Source organism: Plasmodium malariae (genome assembly GCF_900090045.1).
Source record: "Plasmodium malariae genome assembly, chromosome: 13".
Lineage (NCBI taxonomy): Eukaryota > Apicomplexa > Aconoidasida > Haemosporida > Plasmodiidae > Plasmodium > Plasmodium malariae.
Window position 1 is genome coordinate 1,157,446 of NC_041787.1, and position 24,738 is coordinate 1,182,183.

Genomic DNA, 24,738 nt, shown 5'->3' on the forward strand with positions numbered 1-24,738 from the left:
TATAAAATGATAAATATATAAATATATATATATTATATACATATATCCATACATATGTACGTATAGTATATTTTTATATGTGTATTATAAATATACTGTTTCTTAGGGGAAAAAAAGAAAAAAAAAAGGCAAAACATTTATAAATAATAGATCTTATGAAGATATAGTATTTATTATATATATATATATATATATATATATATATATATATATATATATACTACATATATTATGAACAATTCCAAATCTTGAAGTCATTTTATTTTAACATATTTTTTTTAACAAAATCTTTCCTTTTTTTTATTTTTGAAACACCAAATTAAGTAGATATAAATAAAAAAATGAATTACAATCCTTATCAAGATGATAATATATACAATAGTGTGAGAAAACTAAAATACGATAAGCAACATTTTAATTATATAAATAAAAATATCCAGTCAAATGAAAAATTTATTAGTAGACTTCAAAACACCCTGACCTTGTCAGGTAAAAACTCCAAAAAACAGCCAAAAAAAAAAAAAAAAAAAAATGTATATATATATGTATATATATATACGTACATACATACATAAGTACGTACGTAGGGCTACACATATTTCATGTGTTTTACATGTGCTATGAAGATTTATATATTAAGGATGTTTTACGTACATATATATACACACATATGCACACATATATATGTATCTACCGTGTGTGTATTTTAGTGCGCGTTTATGCAAAGGTGTAACTGGTTTATCATTTAACAGGTCACGAAGGATGTGTTAATAGACTTAAATGGAATGACGATAATTATTTATTAGCATCAGCTAGTGATGATAAAAGAGTTCTGATATGGAATGTGAATTCATATAAATATAAGAACAAGCCAAAACATACCATAGACACTGGTCACTTTTATAACATTTTTGGTTTAAGTTATATTGATAATGATTTTATTGTAACTGGTTCTATGGATAGGCAAGTTCGTGTTCATAATATATATAATTCTTCTTATAAGTAAAAAAAAATAAAAATTAAAAAATAAAAATTAAAAAGTTAAAATAAAAAAATAAAAAAAAATAAAAAAAAATAAAAAAAAAATAAAAAAAAAATTATATTAAAATAAATTAACATGTATTAAGATAAAATAAGCTTTAAAATTATAACGTATAAAAATATATGTAAATGCACATTCTTCATATACCTATTTTTCCACTATTTCAGAGATGTTCATAAATGCCATTCCGACCGCGTAAAGCATATAGCTACAATACCAAAACATAACAAATTTGTGTATTGGTCATGTTCAGAAGATGGTATTACACAAAATACTCTTTCTTTATCTAATATGTGTACATGCAAATATATATATGGGCTTACATATGTATATATACTTATGTGTGCTCCAATATTTATTTTATTGTACTCTAATCTTTTTTTTTTTAGGCACCGTGAGGCAATTTGATACTAGAGAGAAACATAGATGTACCCCCCCTGATTGTAAAAATGTATAATACATATATATATGTATGCATAAGCATATGCCCCCCACATCAGAATTACATGAAAAACGAATTATATATTACATACAAGTGAATATAAATTTGGGCATATGTGCATATGTATGTATATATTGTAACCCCTTCCCTGTGGATACACATAATTGCATTATATTCATTTTATTTTTTCAGGTTGTAATAAATTACAATAATGTCCCTAGTGAGAATAAGATTCATCGATATACTCCGAACAATACAAATAAAAAAATGAACAAATTTAATTACTTTTTGAAAAATAGATATCATGTTATTAGAGCAATGAATGAATACAAATATATGAACCTAGATTTTCAGAGAGAGGTAATACGCATTTTTATATGATTATTCTTATGTTCTACATAATTTGTCTTCGTTCGTTCGTTTATTTCGCCATCATAATATAACATACTTCAGTGCGTTGTAATGTAATATATTGCAGTGTAATATATTTTAATATAATATATTTTAATATAATATATATTAATATAATATATATTAATATAATTTATCGTAATATAATATATATTAATATAATATATCGTAATATAATATATCGTTATATAATATATAGTAATATAATATACTGTAATATAATATATTGCAATGTAATATCGTGTAATTTAGTATAATTTTTTTTTTTTTTTTCCCGAAGTTGAAAGCAATCGCGGTAAATCCCCTGTATAACAATTACATCGGGGTTTGTTCAAATGACATGCTGATAAGAGTATACGACAGAAGAATGTTAAAGTTATGTAAAAAAAATAAAAAAATGAATATAAAGAATAGTATTCCATCTGATACATATTACCCCAAGCATTTATGGAACTATTATGATGAGGAAGATGAAAAAAAACTAAATCAAATATCTCTGTTTTGTACACATTTAGCTTGGTCTAATGATGGAAAATATTTGGGTGTAACATATAATAATGAGCATGTGTATTTATTTAATTTTTTAAATAAGGAAGAAGAAAGATGTCTAAGTTACAATATTGTAGACAATAAATGCACTTTTGATTATACAAAAAAGTATGATATTTTATTTCCTCCGTATTATGAGGAAAAATGTTGCAGCAATAATAATAATAGTAATATTAGAAGCAATAATAGCATTAATAATAGAAGTAGTAATAATATTAATATTAGCAGTAATCTCAGTAACCATAATAATGGTAATTATAGTAATGGTAATTATAGTAATGGTTATAATGGTAATGGTAATAGTGATAATGGTAACAATGATAATAGAAATAATAATAATAGAAATAATAATAATAGAAATAATAATAATAGAAATAATAATAATAGAAATAATAATAATAATAATAATTCCAAAAATGGTAATGGTAAAACCCCTTTGGAAGAACACCATAGTTATTTACAAGAACTATCATCAATAAAAAACATAGAAAAGTTAGCTGGAGAAGCCTACGAAAAAAAGCAATATTTTGAAGCAGAATATTTATACAATGAATGTTTAAATTTAGTAGAAAACAAAGATATAAAAAAAGTTATTTACTGCAATTTGGCCATTACATTAATACAAAGAAAAGCGAAAAATGATGCATACTTAGCTGAACAATATGCGTTAGAAGCTTTAAAGTTGGACCCATCTTATTATAAAGCTATATATAGAAGAATTCAAGCGAATATTATTAATAAAAAATTAATAAATGCATATAGAATTACCTTATCGGCATGCAAACAGTATAAAGGTGTTATTGAATTCTTTTATTTAAAAAAAAAAATTAAAAGGAAACTGTATGAATTGTACAAGGATAAGGTGAGCTCGATAAGGGAAACATGCGTAAGCACTGGGAGGAAAAAAAACAAAAAAAAAGAAGCACTGGAAGGGGAGGAAGCGCGGGAAGTGGGGAAAGTTAAAAGCAGAAGCAGAAGTAGAGGCATAAGCAAAGATAGAAGCATAGGCAGAAGCAAAGGAAGAAGCAAAGGAAGAAGCATAGGCAGAAGCAAAGGAAGAAGCATAGACAGAAGCAAAGATGAACAATTTCGTAGAAGAAAGCTTCAAAGTGAAGGGGAGAACGACGACGACAGTTATATTGTTGCCTCTAAGAGTACTGGTGAAAGGTGTAAAAGTGAGGAATGCGACAAAGAGGGGAATAAAATAAGTGAACACCATTTGGATGAAAAGAAAGGGGATGAAAATAACCCCCCATATAAGAGACAAAAGGAAAAAGGTACAGATGAGCAAAATGATTTTCTTTTCAATGTAAACTCAAGTAATAATCTTAATAATTCTTTAAAAAATCAAGACGCACATAGCGACGTAAGTGAAATAGAAAAAATTGAATACGCAAATGAAAAGATTGATAATGAACATATGAAATTAGTATATCCATTAAATAAAAATAGTAGCAGTAGGAAACATTTTACGGAGGAAAAAAATATACTTGAAAATAACCTTGATGAGAAGAAAAGAAAACATGAACAATTCATTGAGTCTAACTCGAATAACTTTTATAGTTGCTTGAGCGAAACGAGGAAAAAAAAGAAGAAGAAAAAGAAATGCAGGCATGTGGAAGAGGGAGTAGAAGCAGAAACAGGAGTAGAGGTAGACATAGAAGTAGAGGCAGATGTAGATGCAGAAGTAGAAGCAGATGTAGATGCAGAAGTAGAGGCAGATGTAGATGCAGAAGTAGAGGCAGATGTAGATGCAGAAGTAGAGGCAAATGTAGATGCAGAAGTAGAGGCAGATGTAGATGCAGAAGTAGAGGCAGACGTAGAAGCGAAAGTAGAAGCCGAAGCAGAAGAGCACGTACGAGAGGAAAGACATGAAAAACATGAATACGTAGATGGAAGGAAAGAAAAATTTACGAATGAACATGAAAAAAAGGAGGTATTCAATTTAGGGAATTCACAAAAAGTATCTAATGAGGAAAGTGTATCTATTTTTCAATCTGATAGTTCCAAAAAAAGGGCTGGAAAAACATTCAGTGAAAAATTGAAGGACATATTATGTAAGAGAAGTGGGAATAGCAGTAGAGGTAGAAGTAGCAGCAATAATGGCAGTGATACAAGAAGCAGAAATAGCAAGGGAGAATTTTCCAAAAAGAGTAAAATTATTAGAAGAAAACTAGGGCATAAAAAGGAGGATACAAAAGGAGACATTAAATGGGATTCAAAGGGGGGAAAAAACAGAAAGAAGTACCTTCATTTAATAAATCAGGTATCTCACTATTTGCAAAATAAAATTGTTAACTCGTATCCTTTTTTTTTATTTTTTTATGTGAGCTTTTGTTATAGAAATTCTATAACGTCTTGGAATGGATGGCCACGATACTACTATCTGGCAATGGTAGAAAAGGTATACAAACTCAAAATAAAGGAAAAAATATTAAAAGATAAAAATTATGAAAAAAAATATAAGCGAAAATTAAAAAAATTAAATAGAAATTATGAATACATTTTTTATAAGAAAAGAGAAAGTAAATGTAATTTAAATATGATTAAAGAAAATGAAATTTTAAGGAATTGTTATCAAACAGATAAAAAAAAACAGCAACATCAACAACAAAAAAAAAAAGGGTATATAAATAAGATGACAAAAAATGATAGAAGCGATAAGTTAATTGGCAATATAGGGGGAAATGTTGAGAAGTGTACTAACTTTTCAGGGTATGAAGAATGTAGTAGTAAAAGTAAACATGATGATGGTAGCTCAAATGGTGATAATATGAATAATGGCAACTCAAATGAAGATCATTTGAATTTTAGTAACTCAAATGTGGATAATATAAATGTGAAGGATGAAAAGAAATACCCGATAGATAATGATGATGATAGTCCGAATGAAATGATTTTATCAAATAACCAAAATTTAAAAATTAACAAGAATCAAAATGAGGGTGTGCAGAATTACGGGAAGAGTGTATTTGCACCATATTATCAAGAGGTAGTTATCGAAAAGGAAGTGCAAAATATAGAGACACAACAGAAGGGTGAGGAAAAGGAGAAACAAGAAAGAAGAGAAGAAGCAGATCGAGAAAACCGCTTAGATCGGCAAACGCAGCAGGAGGAACGAGATAAAGGGAGGAAAAAAACAATAAAAGGAACATCTAATACTAATAATATAAGGAAAAATGAAAGAATGAAAAAAAAGAGAAAAAATATATTTTTAAAAAAAAAATTAGACGAAAAGCATACCTCTTCTTCATCTGCTTCGTCTGCTTCGTCTGCTTCGTCTTACTCTGCATCTGATTCCTCCTCTTCCTCTTCTGTTTCATCCACATTGAACTCCCATTCAAGGGAATCTTGGAAAAGTAAAGACAACGTGAGAAAAGAAGACATAAAAAAAGATATAGATTACATTTTAGAAAGGTCATATAAAAAAAAAAAAAAAAAAGGGAATATAATACGGTTAGAATTATACCGATCTACGTATAGTAGTTTGCCATTTAGTACTTCTGCACAAAATGCAAATACGAATGTAGCAGCACTTGAAAATAATGTATCTGTTGATTCAGCGCAGGCATATAATAACAGCCATCAGAGTAATGATATTAATGGAGGCAATAACGAACATAACCAAAACGAGAATACACAGATTAGAAGTGATGAACAACTGAATGAAGAAAATACAAGAGAAGCTACCAATTTGAATTATAGAACCCCATACCTTACTCATGGGATCATAGGGGATTTTAATATTAGCTATTTTAGACTAGGAAATAATAACCTTATTCTAAATACTAGACTTATAAATGATAATAGTAACATCAACAGAAATAGTAATACCATTTCGAATAACATAATTACATCTGCTAATAATAATACCGAGGAAAATTATGATCACCCTCATAATGCTATTAGAGGTGATGATCATACCTGCACACGCGTTATCAATGTAAACAATGACAAAGGGGAGAATAAGGTCTATTCTAGGAGTAACACAGGAAGAAGTATGATTAAGGGTATGAACTACGATAAGAGTGTAGATAAACCATATCCTTTGAAGAAAGAAAAGAGAAAGAGCGGGGAAGGAAGAAGTGTGGAAATAGGGAGCACAAAAGTAAAAAGCGAAGGAAGACGCGGAGAAAGGCGTAATGAACATAATGGAGAATGCACCTACTCATCTAGCAAAAGCAGCAAATCAAATAAAAAAAAAAAAAAAAAGTCGAAGGAAATGAATCCATACAAACATAAGGACTACAAGATTGGGAAGGAACTAGATTTTAAATGCATGATGAATTCAAAGAGAAGAGAAACTCGAACGAAAAAAGATGACAAGAAGAAGAAAATAAAAAGAACGTATTATGACAGCAGTACAAGTAGCAGTAATACAAATGGTGTTAATTCAAATAGAAGTAATACGAATAGCAGTAATACAAATAGCAGTGATACAAATAGCAGTAATACAAATGCAAGTAATACAAATGGTAGTAATACAAATGGTAGTAATGCAAATGACAGTAGTGCGAGTGGAAACATTTCTTCAATCCTTGAGAATTATGATGACCCAAACTCCATGCCCATAGAAAAGACTCGGAGCAAAATACATAGTATAAGAAATACTAACAAAATGAAGAATAGGAAAAGAAAAAAAAAAAATAAAACAAGAGAAAAAAAAAGAGAGAAAGAAAGAGAAAGCAATTTCAAGGGTACATCGCCATCATCATCCTTACCATCATCTATATCCTCATCATCATCTTCATCCTCGTCATCCTCAGACAATTCAAAAACATCCTTATTACGTGATGACTGCTTATTAAAAGATAACTTAAGGAATAAAAGGAGGATAGGGGAGCGTATAAGGCATTTATTAGAAAAGAGATCAAACAAATTTTTTAATGAAAAGGGAAGAAAAAAAAAAAAATCGCAGTGTATTATATACGATTCAAATAAAATAATAAACGAAATTAATACATCAGAATTAGACGATAAGGATGAAGTTGATTTATATTCATCAGACGAAATGAATTATATGCATAAACAAAAAATTTCATTACTTAGAAATCATGCCATTTTAGATTTCAAAGATAGCTCATCTGATTATAGTTATTCTTCTTTATCAACTGATAATACATCCTCTTCTTTTGAGAACCAGTTCTATGATCATCTTTACAATGCAGTTGACTACAAAGATATTAGTACTTGCCAAAATATTTACGTTTTTGAAAAAAAAAAAAAAAAAAAAATTCGTAATTATATAGAAAAAATTGAAGATCCCTTCTGGGTTCCTCAGGGAAGTTGTAAAAGGTGAAATTGAGCAAGAAAAAGAAAAAAGAAAAAAAAAATGGCAAAACGTTGTTGGTTTTTACGAGACCGCAGTTAATTTGCACATCTTTGTGCACTTACATGTGTTTCGTGTATATATATATATATATATATATATATATATATACGTACATATATGTATATATACGTATGTGTATAGATAGATATGCGCATATTACATGCGTGCACATATATAATGCACACGTCTTTCCCCCAACTCGTTTTGTTAGATTCGTCGGACACTGCAACAACGGAACAGACATAAAAGAGGTGGCCTTTTGGAATGACAATGTTATATTAGCCGCAAGTGACAACTGTGAAGTATACGTATGGAGAATAAGAGATGGTAATTTTTTTTTTTTTTTCATTTTTTGTATATATATTGTTATAAATTATGTTATAAATAAAAGAATACAAAAATGAATAATAATTTTTTAACATATTTTGTTATGCATATTATATTACATGTGTGCATTCGTATATTCTCACATTCGTACTGTCGTTCATTCTTTTATACATTTGAACTTTTTTTATTTTTTTTAAAGGGAGATTATTAAACGTTTTAAAGGGGCATGAAAACCATGTAAACTGTGTTCAAGTATGTTTTTGAGCACTGAAAGAATTAAAAGACAAAATATGTTTTTTCATAAAATATGTTGCACATGTGCGCATTTTCGATATATGTACTTTCTTAATATTATTATTATTTAGCTCTGCTCATTTTATCTTATTTATTGTGAATATCACATTTATTGTTAAATTGGAATTTTTTTTTTTTTTTTCTTAGGTACACCCTGAAGGGTCTTCTTTGGCTACAAGTGGCATCGACAAATACATTAAAATATGGCAGCCAAACAGCAAAACGGAATTCGTTTTTGTAATAATAATCAAAAAAAAAAAAAAAAAAAAAAAAAAAAAAAGTTATACTGAAGAGTATGTTGTAATTGTGTATGTGCAGGGGAGTGTTTGCTTAATGCTTCCTTCGAGCAGTGCACATTATGTATGCATGACGTGCGCATAACGTACACATAACGTATGCATAATGTATACATACATCTGATCATTTCCCCTATGTACATTTCCTAAAAGGACAAAAGCATTCAGGATACCATGATGGAAAATCAAAAGTCTCTGGAATTGTCAAACGCAAACTATTTCAGTTTTGTTAATTTTTCACCTATCATCATTAAGTAAAATGAAAACAATAAATATTCATAAATGTATCAACCCCCCCCCACGTCCTTTTTATATATATACGTATACATACATATATCACATCCTATTAGGATCTCGTCCCGTATGTTTATCTTCCTTTTTTTTTATCCTTTTTTATTTTATTTTATTTTTTTTTTTGTTCCCCTTTTTTACAAAATTTTGCAGCACATCACCAAGCAATCAACCACAACAGTTTGCAGAGTGTTTAATACAGTAGTAATTACATTTTAAAAAGAGAGAGCTTTTTTTTTTTTTTTTTTGAAGACCATATGTTATTAAAATATGATTAAATTAATATGTGTATTGCCTACATAATTAATATGTATGTTATATATATTGTACCTTTACCTCAATCTCAAAATTTTAAAATTTTGTTTTGCCCCATGTGTTTTGTTCTTTTTGCCTCACATATATATATATATATATATATATATATATATATATATTTTTTTTTTTTTTTTTTTTTTTTTTCTTCCCTTACACCTTTTAAAAAAATATAGATACTTTTCAATATTTTTTACTATTTTCTTTATTTATTGAAAAAAACAAAACTTTAAAAAAAAAGACATATTGAGTAATAATGTGTATACATAGTTTAAGGCTTCGGTAATGATAGATTATATGTAGGAAGTCATTAAATACACATGTTTAAATATATATACATACGCGAGACAGCACATAAATACGTACACATGTATATTTATATATATATGCAAATGTGTACGTATAAGTTGCTTCTCACATGTTTGTTCACAGGTAAAACCAAATTATAACGATATAGTAAAACATTTAGGCCCTAATCATGTTTACTCTACCTTTATACATAGCTCTTCAAGTTCATAATAATGAGTATGCTTATCTCATATATGTGTATTAATCTATATAGTAACAATTTCTATTTGTGCGTGTTACGAATTTCACATAAACATTTATGCTCTCCTTAACACATATAATATTTTAACTATATATGTACGTTCTAATAATTTTACTCAAACGTAATTTTAAGGTTCACTTTGCCACTTATTTCAGGTAGAATATAAGAGCAGATTATGTGATATATGTACATAATACATACATAATTCAAACATAATAAATATATAAATATACAATTACATACAAATCAAAGAGTACAATTATTAAGCCCAAGAAGGGAAAAAAATAAAAAATACAATATATTAAAAAGAAACCAAAAAGGAAATAAACAACTGTAACAATGAACGAAATTTTCAAAAAAAATAAGAAAATATGGTACATAAAAAAAATGAAAAAATGTACTTATACAAAAGTATATAAACATATATACATATAAACATATATACATACATAATATACTTCACAGTGACATGAGCACAGTATATTACATGTGCGATATGCACATATAGAAAAAATAAGCCTTAAAACAACAAAAAAACATAATAAAGTAGAAGATGGGGAAAGGTTAGAAAAATAAAGCACTATATATTTATATATATATGTATATATACATATGTAATAAGTTTGTATTGCGAAAAATGTATAAAAAGCAATAACGCAGTTAGCAACAAGCTCAAAATAAAGCATTTAATAAATATCTAATTTTTTCCTACAAAAAGCCCACAAATAGATACACCCAGAAAGAAAGAAAAAAATAAATAAAATCAATGTAATGATTTTTTTTGCATAACCATGTAAAGTTACGTTTGTGAACATCTGTATTTCTTGCAGTGATATTTCTGCTTCAACGCGTACATAAGTATATATATATATAAATACATATGTATGTACTTTTTTTATAACACTACTTTTTACTTAAGTATTTTACATTTTTCACTCTGAAGCAAAATAGTTAAATAGGCGTATTAACATTTTTGAAGTTGACACGGCAGAACTTGCACTATTTTAGTGTTTTTTTATTCCCCACTTTATTTTAAGTATACTTCATCTATTTTGTTAAATTTTATTTCGCTAAATTTTATTTTGCTAAATTTTATTTTGTTATACTTTATTTTGTTATATTTTATTTTGTTATACCTTATTTTGCTAAATTTTATTTTGTTATACTTTATTTTGTTATATTTTACTTTGTTATATTTTACTTTGTTCTATTCTGTTTAGTTTTTTTTTTTTTTTATCTTACGGTGTTGTACTTGAAAATTTTGTCATTGAGAAATATGGAACAAACAACAGATAGTAGTAAAACTGAAGAAATAGATTTAGAAAAGTATATGCACTCAGGTTCAATAGCCAATGCAACTTTAAAGAAGGTTATAGAAAAATGTGTAGAAGGTAAAGAGAAAAAAAAACTTTTACATGTACATGTGCATTTACATATGACACATTTTGGAGTGCACGATTTATATATATATATGTATTTGCTTTGCGCCATTCATGCGGTGCTATGCAATATATGCACGTCTAAGTGGTCCACTTGCGTAGTGCACGTATATGTGTGTGTGTACGTGTATATAAATAGGTAGGATATCGTTTCATTTTGTTCACATTTGTATGCTTTTCTGTACCTTCCCCTTTTTTTTTCCCCCATATTTGTAGGCGCAAAAATATATGAATTGTGCGAATTGGGTGAAAAATTTATGAAGGAAGAATTAGATAAGGTATATACGAAAAAAGAAAAAGGAAATAAAGTAGAAAAAGGGATTAGTTTCCCCATTACAATTAACGTTAATGAAGTATGCAATAACTACTCCCCTGGAAGTGATAATGAAGAAACAATAAAGAGTGGTGATATTGTAAAAATATGTATGGGATGTCATATAGATGGGCATATTAGTATTGTTGGCCATACAATATATGTTGGTAATGAAAATGAAAAAATTGAAAGTCCTAAAGCAGAAGTTTTAAAAAATTCTCATATATTATCCCAATTATTTTTAAAGAGTTTAAAAGTTGGTATAAATGCAAGTGAGATAACAAAAAATATACAAAAGGCATGTGAAGATTTAAAATGTAATGTTATTTCAAATTGTGTTACATATCAAATTAAAAAATATATTATAGAAGGAAGTAAATATATTCTGTTAAAAGAAAACCCAGAAAATAAAATTGAAGATTTTCAAATAGAACCAAATGATGTATATATAATTGATGTAATGGTTACTAGTGGTGATGGAAAAATTAAAGAAGGTGATCATAAAACTACTATATATAAAAGAGAAGTACAGAAAAACTACACTTTAAAAACTAGTTTAGGTAGATCTTTTATAAGTGAGATAAACAAAAAATTTCCTGTACTTCCTTTCCATATTAAACATGTAGAAGATCAACGAGCAGCATTAATTGGTATTCCAGAAGCATTAAGACATGATTTAATTAAACCATACTCGGTTTATACAGAAAAAAAAAAAGAATATGTATCACAATTTAAATATACTGTTATGGTTAAAGAAGACGGAGTTAAACAACTCACAGGTATCAAATGCTCTCAGTTAAATAATTGTAATACTGTTAATGAAATTCAAGATGAATCATTAAAAAATATTCTAAACTCATCCATCACCGCAAAAAAAAAGAAAGCCAAAGGAAAAATTAATGCAGAAACAGCTCAAGATAATTAATTAGCAGAAGTTAATGCAAACAGGTTTTGTTCAACAATATTACCACACAGACACAAGCACATTACGTGTGCGCATGCTCTCATCTGTATATATATATATATATATATATATACACATTGATTATTATTGAAAAAAAAAAAAAAGGTATCGTGCATGATTTAGTTTTGCCACGTTTGTGTACAAAACAAAAATGATAATTTTTACCAACTCTAAAAATATAATTAAAGTAAAATAAAATATGTTATTTGTTTTATTTTATTAATGTGCTCATTTTTTTTCATTTACCCTTAATTTTCCTTTTTTTTTTTTTTATAAATTACAAGTTTTTAAAAACATTAACTTTTTATAAGTTTAATAAAAAAAAAAAAAAAATTTTACCAAAAAAATATACACATAGGGTATTTATATTCTTTGTAATAAATTCAAAATAGGAATGCTTAAATACAATGGGGGAAAACGTAACACATATATTAAGTAGTCTGCGTCTTCAGTGCTTATAGATAGTAACTATATAAGCACAACCACACACACATTGTGTGTATATATTTAGGTATATAAACGTAAGATTGCATACAATTATGTGCATAGCGAAATGTAATGTAATGCACTAAGGACACTCTGAATTAAAATAAATAATAACATGTAAATGAAAACAAATTAATAAAAGTACCACAAAATTTATACATAAAAAATAGAAATATTTTTATTTCGTGTTCAGAATTTTTTTATTTTTTTTATTTTATTTATTTTTTTTTTTTATTTTAGGTAGCCAAAAAATGTTTTTAAAAAAAAAAAAAAATTCTTGCTGTAACAGAAAATTAAATTATATTATTATACATTTTATCTTTTTTATACGTAAATTTAAGAACATATAGAAGACAAAAGGACAATAACCATGGTAAACAAGTGAGAATTAATAAAACATCTGACAAAACATGAACATTATGTTTATTAACATTCGTGTTAATACCTTTTATATTCTTTTTATCAATATAATTATATCGATTTAACAAAAAGGATAAAAAAAAGGTACCTACAATGGAAGACCCAATATTTTCAAATGCATTCATTAATGCCATAACAAAAGCTGTATGTCTTTGTTTAACTATATCAATGATTATAGGTTTATGCGTACCGATATTTATCCATCCACTTAATATACCCATGAATACGGAAATAATTACAAAATAAATGAAAGAATCTGCTTCTTTTGGTATAAAAAAAAATAAAGTAAACATTAAAACAATCCTACAGCAGTGGGTACTCATACCTATTAGTTGACGATTTATATCTTTGTTCAATTTGTAGATATAATCACTTATTATTCCAATAAATGGTGATATTAAACTTGCACATAACCAACTTGATGACATAATAAAACCACTTTTAAAATCAGAAATATTACAATACTGAAAAAAATAAATCATTAAACTTAGAACATGTCTTGGTATTGCATTTAACATTCCCATTGTAATCATCAACCAAAAGCTGTAATTTTTAAAAACATATTTTATTTCATATAAATACGAAAATTCATATTTTAATTTTTTCCCCTTTTCGTTCCCACCTCTTTCCAGTAAATTAGATAGTTCATCCTTTTGCTCAAAATTATCACTTTCATCTTTCTGAGTCGTAAATATTGAACCGGAGCTTCTCTCATCATTCGCATTGTTTGTGCTGTTCTGGAAGGTATTTTTTACGCCCTCCTTGATATTACCATAATTATAGCTATTGTGATGGTTACCGTAACTGTTACTACAATTTTTACTATTATTATCACTGCTATTTGTGGGGGCATCACACCTGACGCGGTCATTCTTATTGTACTGCTTCAATCTGTCCCTCTTGAAGGACAAATTATTAATGGTCCTCTTGATAATACTACTATTCATTTTATCACTACTTGATATAAGACTTGTGGAATTATAATTATCCCCTGTGCTTATATTATCCATAGCTGTGCATCTGTTCATATTATTTAAATAAGAATCGTTTTCATTCCCTCTAAACATATATCCATCTTTATTTAATTTACTGCTGTTGTAATATGTCTTCTTCACTTCTGTGAATTTTTCCCTTTGTATTTCATTAATGGTATCGTTTTTCGAAATATTCTGTTTTATATTAAATGTAGACACTTCTTTTCCTAATTCATTTTCCTTATTTGATAAGTTAAAGCATAATAATTCATCATTTCCTTCTTTATTATAATAGTAATTATTATTACCCTTAAAATTTTCTTCGTATAAATCTTCCAAGTTATCAAATGATACCATATAATTCAGATTGTTATTTTTCCTTCTATCTTTTCCTAATTTATTTTTCTTTATTAATTTTAACAAATATATACATACAAAAATTGGAAAAAAGGAAATGATGAAATAGCATATACGCCAACCATTGAATCCTAAATATAATTTATTACTTAAATTTGTATTTATGGATATAGACAACGTATGTGAAATGGATGAAAAAAAATGCAAGAAACCAAAAATCGTGCTTCTATTTTCACTAAACACTTTATTCGTATATATTTTTTGTATTAATATATATATACATGCATTATTAATACCCATAATAAACATAAAAAAAAAAAAATATACGAAATTGTTAGAAATCATTATTCCAAATATAACTATTATATAAGTTATTGATGATATAAAGAGTACATTCAGAGTATATCCATATTCACCTAATGTCACTTCCTCATTTGATATAGGTATATTTTCTGCGTATTTTTTATCATCAAATAATTTCTCTTCCTCTTCTATTTCTTCCTCCTTTGTTTTATTTTTTTTTTTTTTTTTTCCTTCTTCTTTTTCTTCTTCTTCTTCTGCTTCCTCTTCTTCCCCTTCTTTTACTGTTTTCCTCATTTCACCAACTAGCCAAGGAGATTTATCCTCATTCATTCGAATGTTCATTTCCCCCATTAATTTCGAAGTTTCCTTATGTTCGAGTTCATTTTTAAAACTTATTTCATAGTGAGTATTATTATTTAATTCTGCATTATTCACATTATCACATTTTAAAGAAGAAATTTTTTTAAAAGAATAATCAAAAAACAATGCAAAAAAAAAATTGCAAGTTGCATATGCTAACTTGTAAATTGTGTTCATATAATACAAAGTCCTTACGTCTATATTAAAATCATTCTCTATTGATTTATATAATGATGGTAATGTTTGATCAAGGTATTTATGTATAAATGTAAAGAACAAACATAACAAAAATGTATTTATATATGTATATTGTAATTTATTTTTCGGAAACAAATTTTTTACATTATAAAAAAGCTTCTCAAATAATATGTTCTTTTTCTTCCATTTTTCCAAAAGACTGTTACTGTTGTGTATTTCTGAAGTGTCCATTTATTTCTATACGCTGTTCAAGTTTTAAAAAACAAAATTTATAAATAAATAAATAAAACGTTCCCTTTCTTTCGCGATTTGACTGTCATGAAATATTTACCGTGGTATAAGGAATAAGGAAAATGGAAAAGAAAACAAAACGAAACAAAAGAAATGAAATAAAATGAAATGAAAAAGAGAGGTTCGTTCTCTTTTTACCGGGATAACTGACTATGTTGTGCAGGAAAAATCTTCCTGCAACTTCATGCTATGAAAAAAAAAATAAGAACAAAAACAATACAACCCTTAAATATGTGTACATATATATATATATATATACATATTCCATACACGTATGTATTATTCATTTATATATACAAACGGTGCGGAGAAAAACAAATTTTTTGCACGTATGCCATTACACACAAAGCTAAAACATGTTAAATGTTACTATAATAGTAAAAAAAAAATTACGACCCAAGTATACAAAACACATACATATTTGCAAATACGAGCGTACGCTGGTTGTATATAATCTACCACGCATGACCATTTACTGACAATTATATACATACAATACATGCAACACATACAATATATATATATATATATATACTAATAACCATTTGTGTGTTAGATAAATAAAAAAAAAATTATTTAAAACCCAATCATAAATTGAACGTTTAAATTAGGTACATAATACTTTTCAGAAAATACATACACATACAAATGTACATATAAATATAAAAAACTACATTAACTTCATAACAAAAATATAAATAAAATTACAAAAGGTATAAAACAAAATGCGATAAGGAGGTGTCCTCTCTCTCTCTTAATATTGTTTAATCAGGAACTACAAAAAAAAAAAAAAAAAAAAAAAAAACAAAACATATATTCAAAATAATATTAATAATCACATTAAAATGAACTTATATTATTAAGTGCCATGTATTGAAACTAAATACCATGTGATATCTTTACTAAAAAATTTCTTTAACATTTTTATAATTGAAAATTAAAAATTATTTAATTCTAATAAAATAATGTTTAATAACCCTACTATACTTTATACGTATGTATATATACATATATATATAATATAATTATTTATACTATATTTCCAAAATTACCCACGGCATATACAAACAGTAATACATCTTTACATGAATACATATACATACATGCATATATAATAAAAAATAAAGAAAAAACTGCTTATAATAAATCCAATGAAAAAAAAAAATCTATTTAAAACTGAAAAAAAATAAAAACGCGTAAAATGTGAAAAAAAAAAAAAAATTTTATGTATATATATAAATGTTTATACAATAATATGAAAGTTCATAAAAAAAACAATGTTTATATCCATATATAAAAAGGAGAAAACTTGTTTTACAAAAGGAAATGTATATTTTATAAAAACGGAAAAAATGTACTATATACAATGTAATAAGAGGAAAACACAAAATGAACAACAAATGACAAAAGAGGCGTACGACAAAAAAATTGATTACCGTGCTTCGCCTATTGGCATATTTACATAGTCCAAAAATGAAAGGAAGGGAAATTGTAAAATATGTTTTTCAGTAAAATGGAATTTTGTTTTTTATTGATTTACACAAATCATTTTACAAAAAATCTTTCGGAGTTTTAGCAATTAAAGTTTTTGTAAATTTTTTTTTTTTTTTTTTTTAACAGTAACAATACCAATACCAATTTCGCATTCTCACGAAAAAAAATAAATATAATAATTAATAATATAATAACAGTATAACTAGAATTTTTTTATGGTTGCCCCACCATGAGTGAAGTACCACATAATAAAGACCTATACATCTTAGCACATAACACAGTACAATATAAAAAAACGTAGGATGTGAGAGAAAAAAAAAAGGCAAGATATTTTTATGTTTTTCAATATAACAGTTTTTAAAAGCAGAACAAAAAAAAAAAAAAAATATGTGCATATCATTTTGTGTGTGTATAGCCTTTCCTTATTAATGTTTACTCATGAGTAATATAAGTTTATATAATAATTTAAGTGGAATAATACAGATGGAATAACTATTTTTTTCTTTTTTAAAAAAAAAAAAAGAATATACGATGAAGTTCAACACAAAGACATCAAAGGAAACTCTGAAAAAGGGAAAAATACCAACAGATATTTACAGAAAACATCAGAAAAAAAAAGAAAAAAAAAAGAAGAAAAAAGAGAGAGCTGAACAGTTAGAAATTATCATAAGTAAAAAAAATCCTTATGTAGTTAAGGAAAAATTAGATACTCTTAAAAAAAAAGAAAAACAAGGGAAATTATTACCAGTAGAAAAGAACAAGTTAAAACAGTATGAACGTTTGTGGAATATAATAAAAGAAAAGGTAAAGGATAAAACTTACTTCTATAATAACAATGGAGTTATATATAACATGAATGATGAAAATGATGATAATAAAGATAACAGTGAGAGTGATGAATTTGATGAACAGGATGAAAATGATGAATCTGATGAATCTGATAAGTCTAGTGATTCTAATAAGGACAGGTCGATTTCCGAGGGTAATGTACCCAGCGCAGAAGCAGAGTTAAATGCGCATTCATTATTTCCCAATAACAGTGTTGATGAAAATATTATAAAAAGTATTGATGACAATGAAGGAGATGATTTCTTCTTAGAATGTTTACCATCCTTACCCATAGGATTACCAAGTGAGTTTATTAGAGAAAATGCAGATACACTTGAAAGGGACTACTGTTTCCATCTTAAAGGGAATTCGACGAATGGGTATTTTAATTACACACCATACACAGCATTTAATGCTGCTAGCAATAGCAAATCTTGTACGTATAGCAACAGACAATATAGTGGGAACCCTGATTTAGCAAGTTATTACTACAATTATTATAATTGTTATCAACAACCATTTTATGAAAATTCAGGCAATAATAATAACGGTGAAAATTACCTGAACATGCAAGGTAAAAAAGAGAAAGTTCCGCTAAATAATGAACCAAATATGAATATAAGAAATTTTAACAAAACCAGTAATAACAATAATGTCAAAAATAGTGACCTCAGTAATAGCAATTACAACAGTAATGATAACAATAGTAACAATGTTAATAAAATAAGAACGGATGGTATTTGTGAAGGCCCCACACTTTGCCTAAATGATGAGTTTAATAAAGCAAAATTGGACGAAGAAGAGAATCAATTATTAAATGATGTTAGAAATGGTAATACTAATAATGCTCACGACAACTGTAACAATGAAAACAATTATGTGAATAATGCTTTAAAGAAAAATATAAAAAATAGTAACATTCATAATACTGTTAACGTGTTCAATTACGCTAATATGTACTATCATAATTTTATGCCTATGCATTATAATAACACGTTAAATAACAACAGTTTCAGAAGTAATAATTGCTCTGCGCATGCTTATAATAATAATGCTGTAAATTATGCTATGAGTAATGGTCATACGAATAATAGTTACGTGCACAGCAGTTATATTAACAGCAGCCACATGAATAGAGTTTATATGAATAATAACCTAATGAAAAACATTTATGATGTCGATCCGAAAAATCATACACATAAAGGAAAGAGGTATAATAATACTAACACGCATAATGGGGAAAACTCGTTAACAAAAAAGTCTTGCACAGAAAAAGATAGCTATCATAATATATCGTCAAACCATCACGCAAGAACAAGCAAAGCAAATAATTCTGCTATGCATGTAAACAAAAATAATACAAGTACAAATAAAATTAATACAAATAGAAATAACGTAATGGACAAAAGTAATGAACCGAATAATGCTCAATATTTTGTTCCAATTAACTTGAGACTAAAAAATAAATTAAATGATCTATGCGAAACTACAATTAACGCTGTTGATAAGGGAAAAAAAGATGAAGATAAAAATATTAATATAGATCTCGAATATAATAAATTCATCAAAGAAGTTAATTTAAATTAGAAAAAAATGTGTTCTTATGTATTTTTCTTAAGTAGGGTATATAATTTACTATATATATATATATATATACACTTACAACTTTTTGTGTGATTATTTACTTGTATTACATATTTTTATTTGAACACGTATGTATATTTACCATCTATATATTTATGCATCCTTGTATTTAATTATTTGTGTATACGCATAATTGTGTATCCTTGTTTCTGTTTTAAAATAAATGCTTACTTAAATGAAAAAATGAAACAACTTGATTCGGGTAAAAAAGGATCATATATATATATATATATATATTTTATGCAAAAAATAAACTAACAAAAAAAAAGGTAATTAAACTGTAATTTTATTTAGACAACACAAAAGAAGTAAGTTAAGTGGTATGCCCGGAAAAACGTTCTTTGCCTACAAATAAAAAAAGAAAGAAGTAAAATAAGGTGATATAAAATGTGAAGAAAAACAAAATATATCACTTTATAGAACAAACGAATGGGAAGCATATGAGCAATTACCAGATAAGTGCACGTTGCTATCAAATTTGTAGCTATTAGGAGCATAATTACATATTTTAAGTTTTCTAATTTAAAAAAAAAAAAAAAAAAAAAATTCATAAAAATGGTAATAAAAATATGATAAAAAAAAAATAGACAAATGGTCAATGTTCGTCTTTTTTTAAATGTAAAATAATTAGTAGTTCTGTTTTTTACTGCTGTTCCTGATTAATAAGATATAAGGTACCCAAAAAAAAGAAGTTTTGTTTATTAAGTAGTTAAAAGGTATTCCTTGAAAAAAAAAAAGAAAAAAGAAATACGTAAAAAACGAGAAAAAAAAGTGTAAAAAACATTTCTCCCTAGGAACAGAGTTGTGTGTTTTGTTTCTTTATAACTTTATAATTTTTACTTGAAATGTCATTAAAGTGATATAAGGAAATGTTGCTTTTAAACTCCTTACTGTACATAAAAAAATAAGAAAAATATAAGCGTGTTCATTTAACAAAAATGGCTCTTTTTCTTTTTTAAAATAACAGTACTATAAATGCACATATGTATGTATATATCTATACCAACATATATATATATATATATATTTAACCGCAGTAAATCCAAGAAATTTGAATCAAAAACTTTGGATAAAGTGAAATTTCCAGAAAATGCAAATGGTACATAATTATTAACCAAATAATAAGCAACTAGCCAAAGAACTTTCAAGAATGTGTGCATCTAAAAAGAAAAAGGAAAAAAAAAAAAAAAAAAAAAATTAAAAAAATAAAAAAAAAAAAAAAAATTAAAAAAAAAAAAAAAAAAAAAAAAAAAAGAAGATAATATTAAGGGTAAAGATGAAATATGGAATATATCACCATCATCACTCTACGTCTTATAGTTTGAAAATAAATTGCGCCCCCTTTTCTTTTTAAATCCATACCTCAAAACTATCTATTGTTTGTCTTAAGAATACAATAAAATAAATAAGTATTGCGACTAGCGCTTTGACTTCGTAAAACTTTTCATTATATGTTAAATATCTTACAAAGAATAGCATATGAATGTAAAACCTTAATTCAGTGCCATGGTAAGGATGCAAACTCCTATTATTATACTGAAACACACTTACACATGGGTTATTTATATAAAAAAAGATTAAAAATAAGAAGGAAAATAATTCTTCCCCACAATGATTATATTGAACATTTAAAAAATTTTTTAAAAAGAAAACTAATACGAATCCCGATAAAATAGCATTCGCGAACACAGTGCTTATGAATACGACCTGAGAAAGCGCAAGGGTGATATGTATATTTTGTATATGTAAATGAAACTCTGTTAAAAGGTGCGCATATGTTTATGCACAGGGGCACGCGTGTACCTAAGCATTTACGTATTTACATATATATATACATGCATACACATGAGTTGTTACAGGGCGGTTGACTATGTAACCGTGGTCATACCGAAAATTACTGCTAACAAATTCTGTCAATGCAAAAAAGTATGTTTATCTGTCATTTATTGTGTACTGCCATTTTGTTATTCACCTCATGTATGAATTATTTATTTTGTATTATACATGCAATTTGACTTTTTTATTTTTTGATAATTTATATAGTATGCTATTCGTCTTTTTTTTTTTTTTTTTTTTTTTTGCTGTTACTATTTTTCTATTTCTGCTTTTGAGTTACCCGATTGACATGTTTGGCATATAAGGACAATAGGGTGTAAACAAAAACGAAGGTGAAAAAGGTTTTCAAAAAATTGGAATCGTTTAAAAAAAATATATTAAAAAAAAACTTAAAAGAATGCAAAAAATTAACCAAATAATTTTCGCTGATTCCATTTTTAAATATTGATTTGAGATTTATGTCTTTTAAGTTGTAATTTAAAATACTATTATAATAATCGTAACTAACACAAAAAAGTGATTTTACATTTTTATAATTTAATATATTTAAAACATAATAAGAAACAAAAAATAAAGAAGAAAATATTAGAGCAAAATAATTTATGTTTGTAAATATATCTTTAATTTCACAAACAAATATTTTCGTTTTAAAAAAAAAATTCCTAATAAAATAATATGCAGGATTTTCCGTACTTACTATCATATACAAACAAATAAATATTACACTAACAGTAATTAAAGGTTCCAACAAATCCATGTGGACACTATTTTGAGTATTTAAGTAATCCATCTTTTTTCTTTAAATTACGAAAAGCTTACCTTATTGAATTAATTTATAAGTATAAATATATAAATATATAAATATATATATTTGTATATATCATAAAACTTCATAAGCCCTGCCAAATTTTATTTACATGCAGTGTTATATTACATTTATATTTCATAGTTCTTAAAAATAATAATATATATATATATATATAATACATGATATATAATATTAAACACAAATATACAAAAATAGTTCATAATTCCAAGGTTATCTTTGGTTCTGTCAATGCAAGCAAAAGGTAAAGGTTAATACTGAGCAATTTTTTAAGCCATACAATAGGTGTGGCTATACGATGCATCCAAGTACGCAAATATGTGTATGATATGCTCACAATATAGGTATATTTTAAGTACAAAATATGTTTTACATATGCATAGCATATGCATTTAGGTATAGGTATACTTTTTTATTTATTTATTCATTTATTTATTTATTTTTTTTTCTTTTTTGAATGTATAAACCACAACAAAAAAAATTACTGTTTTTATAAGCTATTTTTTTATCGGGATATTTCTTTTAATTCCTTAGCATATCGTTTGTTTTATTTTCCACAGATAAATGTTTGTTTAATGCGAAAACAAAGCTTGTTACCAATGGTAAAAATTAAATGTCAGCTATTATAAATATATTATATATATTTGTATGTATATATTTGTATGTGTATATTTGTATGTGTATATTTGTATGTATATATTTGTAAGTATATGTTCGCATGCAAATATTTGTATGCGTATATAGTCATATTTACATGATTAAACACTATTTCCTCTTATTTATGAATAAACGTAACTTGGACAAAAAGGAAACTTTTTTTTTTTTTTTTGTTTTACTTAATAACAGTATAATTATATTAAAAGGTAAGCACACGTATGCGCGTGTTTATGTGCATTTATGAAGACAAGAATTGAAATATGTAAGAATTTGCATATACATATTTTTTTGAGAATATGGTGTTTCATTTTTCTTCTTTCTTTGACACATTCCCAATGGAAAAGGACAAGGACTATGTTGTTTTTCGTATAAGGAGTTTTCGTTAAAAAATTATGTTTTAAAATGAATATAAAACAAACTACAGCTGTTCATACCGTTTTTCATATATTTAATTGGCTAAACTCCAGAGATATAATACTAGTACACACAATTACATTGATATCTATAGATATACATACATAAGTATTATGTATGAATATATATGTATATGTACGTGTTAATATATACGTATGTACATGTACGCATGAATATATACGTATGTCTATGTACGTATGCATGTAAACGTATATATATATATATATATATATTTTTTTTTTTTTTTTTTTTATTTAAATAAATATTTAAGAGAATAAATTAAATCCGCAAGGCCCTCATTTACAATTTAAATACTTCAGACTATATAATTTGCCTTTTTTAATTGCATGCACGAATATTTTTTGTACGTTCGCGGTTAACTTTTTTTTTTTCCCTTGTAACTAGTTAGTCATATATGTTATTGTATATGTAATATTTTTCATTTAAAAATTAGACGGATATATTGTCATCAGCGTGTTAATGCATAGGTAATAATACTAACACAAACTACTGATATTTAAATTTAATATGAAAAATTGAAATAAAGGCTTTTCGCACGAGTGGGAATATGTGTACGTAAATTGGCGTCTATATAAACATATACACAGACACTTATATACGTATACATACATACACCCATACACATGTACATAACATACGTACATACATATTTCCATGCACGCACTTTATTTCTCCTGTGAGTACATTATAACTACCAGTTCTACAGCAATATATAAACGTATCTAAAAATATAAACACATACATTTACTCACGTTGCAGCATTTTATAAGATCATTAAATCATAATTGGTGAAATAAAAAAAAAAAGAAGAAAAAGAAAAAGAAAGATGACTAAGTGATTAGGTGGTTAAATGGTTTGATGATTAAATGGTTTGATGATTAAATGGTTTGATGATTAAATGATTTGATGATTAAATGGTTTAGTGATTAAATGGTTAAATGAATAATTGAAATAGAGCTAATGAGGTGTGTGCAATAGCGCAAAATAAAAATATTAAAACGTTATGCGGCACCCTCCTTAAAAAAAAATAGATAATAATAATAAAATAAAATATGGTATAATAAAAT

The 24,738-nt window shown here is 26.3% G+C and overlaps 5 protein-coding genes across 5 annotated transcripts; 3 read left to right on the forward strand and 2 right to left on the reverse strand.

The window, feature by feature from the left end:
* Positions 1-341: 341 nt before the first annotated feature.
* Positions 342-8,951, forward strand: WDTC1 (WD and tetratricopeptide repeats protein 1, putative; the record flags this gene model as incomplete). The annotated part of the gene is made up of 10 exons (XM_029007300.1): positions 342-489; positions 753-1,002; positions 1,210-1,301; positions 1,432-1,493; positions 1,677-1,844; positions 2,176-7,739; positions 7,988-8,103; positions 8,303-8,355; positions 8,545-8,628; positions 8,847-8,951. The coding sequence occupies 10 exons, from the start codon at positions 342-344 to the stop codon at positions 8,949-8,951; spliced, it is 6,642 nt and encodes a 2,213-aa protein (XP_028863703.1).
* Positions 8,952-11,122: 2,171 nt separating this feature from the next.
* Positions 11,123-12,523, forward strand: PmUG01_13031800 (proliferation-associated protein 2g4, putative; the record flags this gene model as incomplete). Its single annotated transcript, XM_029007301.1, has 2 exons — positions 11,123-11,237; positions 11,502-12,523. The coding sequence occupies 2 exons, from the start codon at positions 11,123-11,125 to the stop codon at positions 12,521-12,523; spliced, it is 1,137 nt and encodes a 378-aa protein (XP_028863704.1).
* An 818-nt stretch (positions 12,524-13,341) lies between these two features.
* On the reverse strand, positions 13,342-15,891 carry MFS5 (major facilitator superfamily domain-containing protein, putative; the record flags this gene model as incomplete). Its single annotated transcript, XM_029007302.1, has 1 exon — positions 13,342-15,891. One exon carries the CDS (start codon positions 15,889-15,891, stop codon positions 13,342-13,344), a length of 2,550 nt encoding a protein of 849 aa, XP_028863705.1.
* A 2,085-nt stretch (positions 15,892-17,976) lies between these two features.
* PmUG01_13032000 (WW domain-binding protein 11, putative) lies at positions 17,977-19,860 on the forward strand (the record flags this gene model as incomplete). Its single annotated transcript, XM_029007303.1, has 1 exon — positions 17,977-19,860. One exon carries the CDS (start codon positions 17,977-17,979, stop codon positions 19,858-19,860), a length of 1,884 nt encoding a protein of 627 aa, XP_028863706.1.
* Positions 19,861-20,190: 330 nt separating this feature from the next.
* On the reverse strand, positions 20,191-22,543 carry PmUG01_13032100 (conserved Plasmodium protein, unknown function; the record flags this gene model as incomplete). Its single annotated transcript, XM_029007304.1, has 7 exons — positions 20,191-20,262; positions 20,370-20,434; positions 20,565-20,639; positions 20,758-20,807; positions 20,950-21,077; positions 21,280-21,624; positions 22,034-22,543. The coding sequence occupies 7 exons, from the start codon at positions 22,541-22,543 to the stop codon at positions 20,191-20,193; spliced, it is 1,245 nt and encodes a 414-aa protein (XP_028863707.1).
* Positions 22,544-24,738: the final 2,195 nt, after the last annotated feature.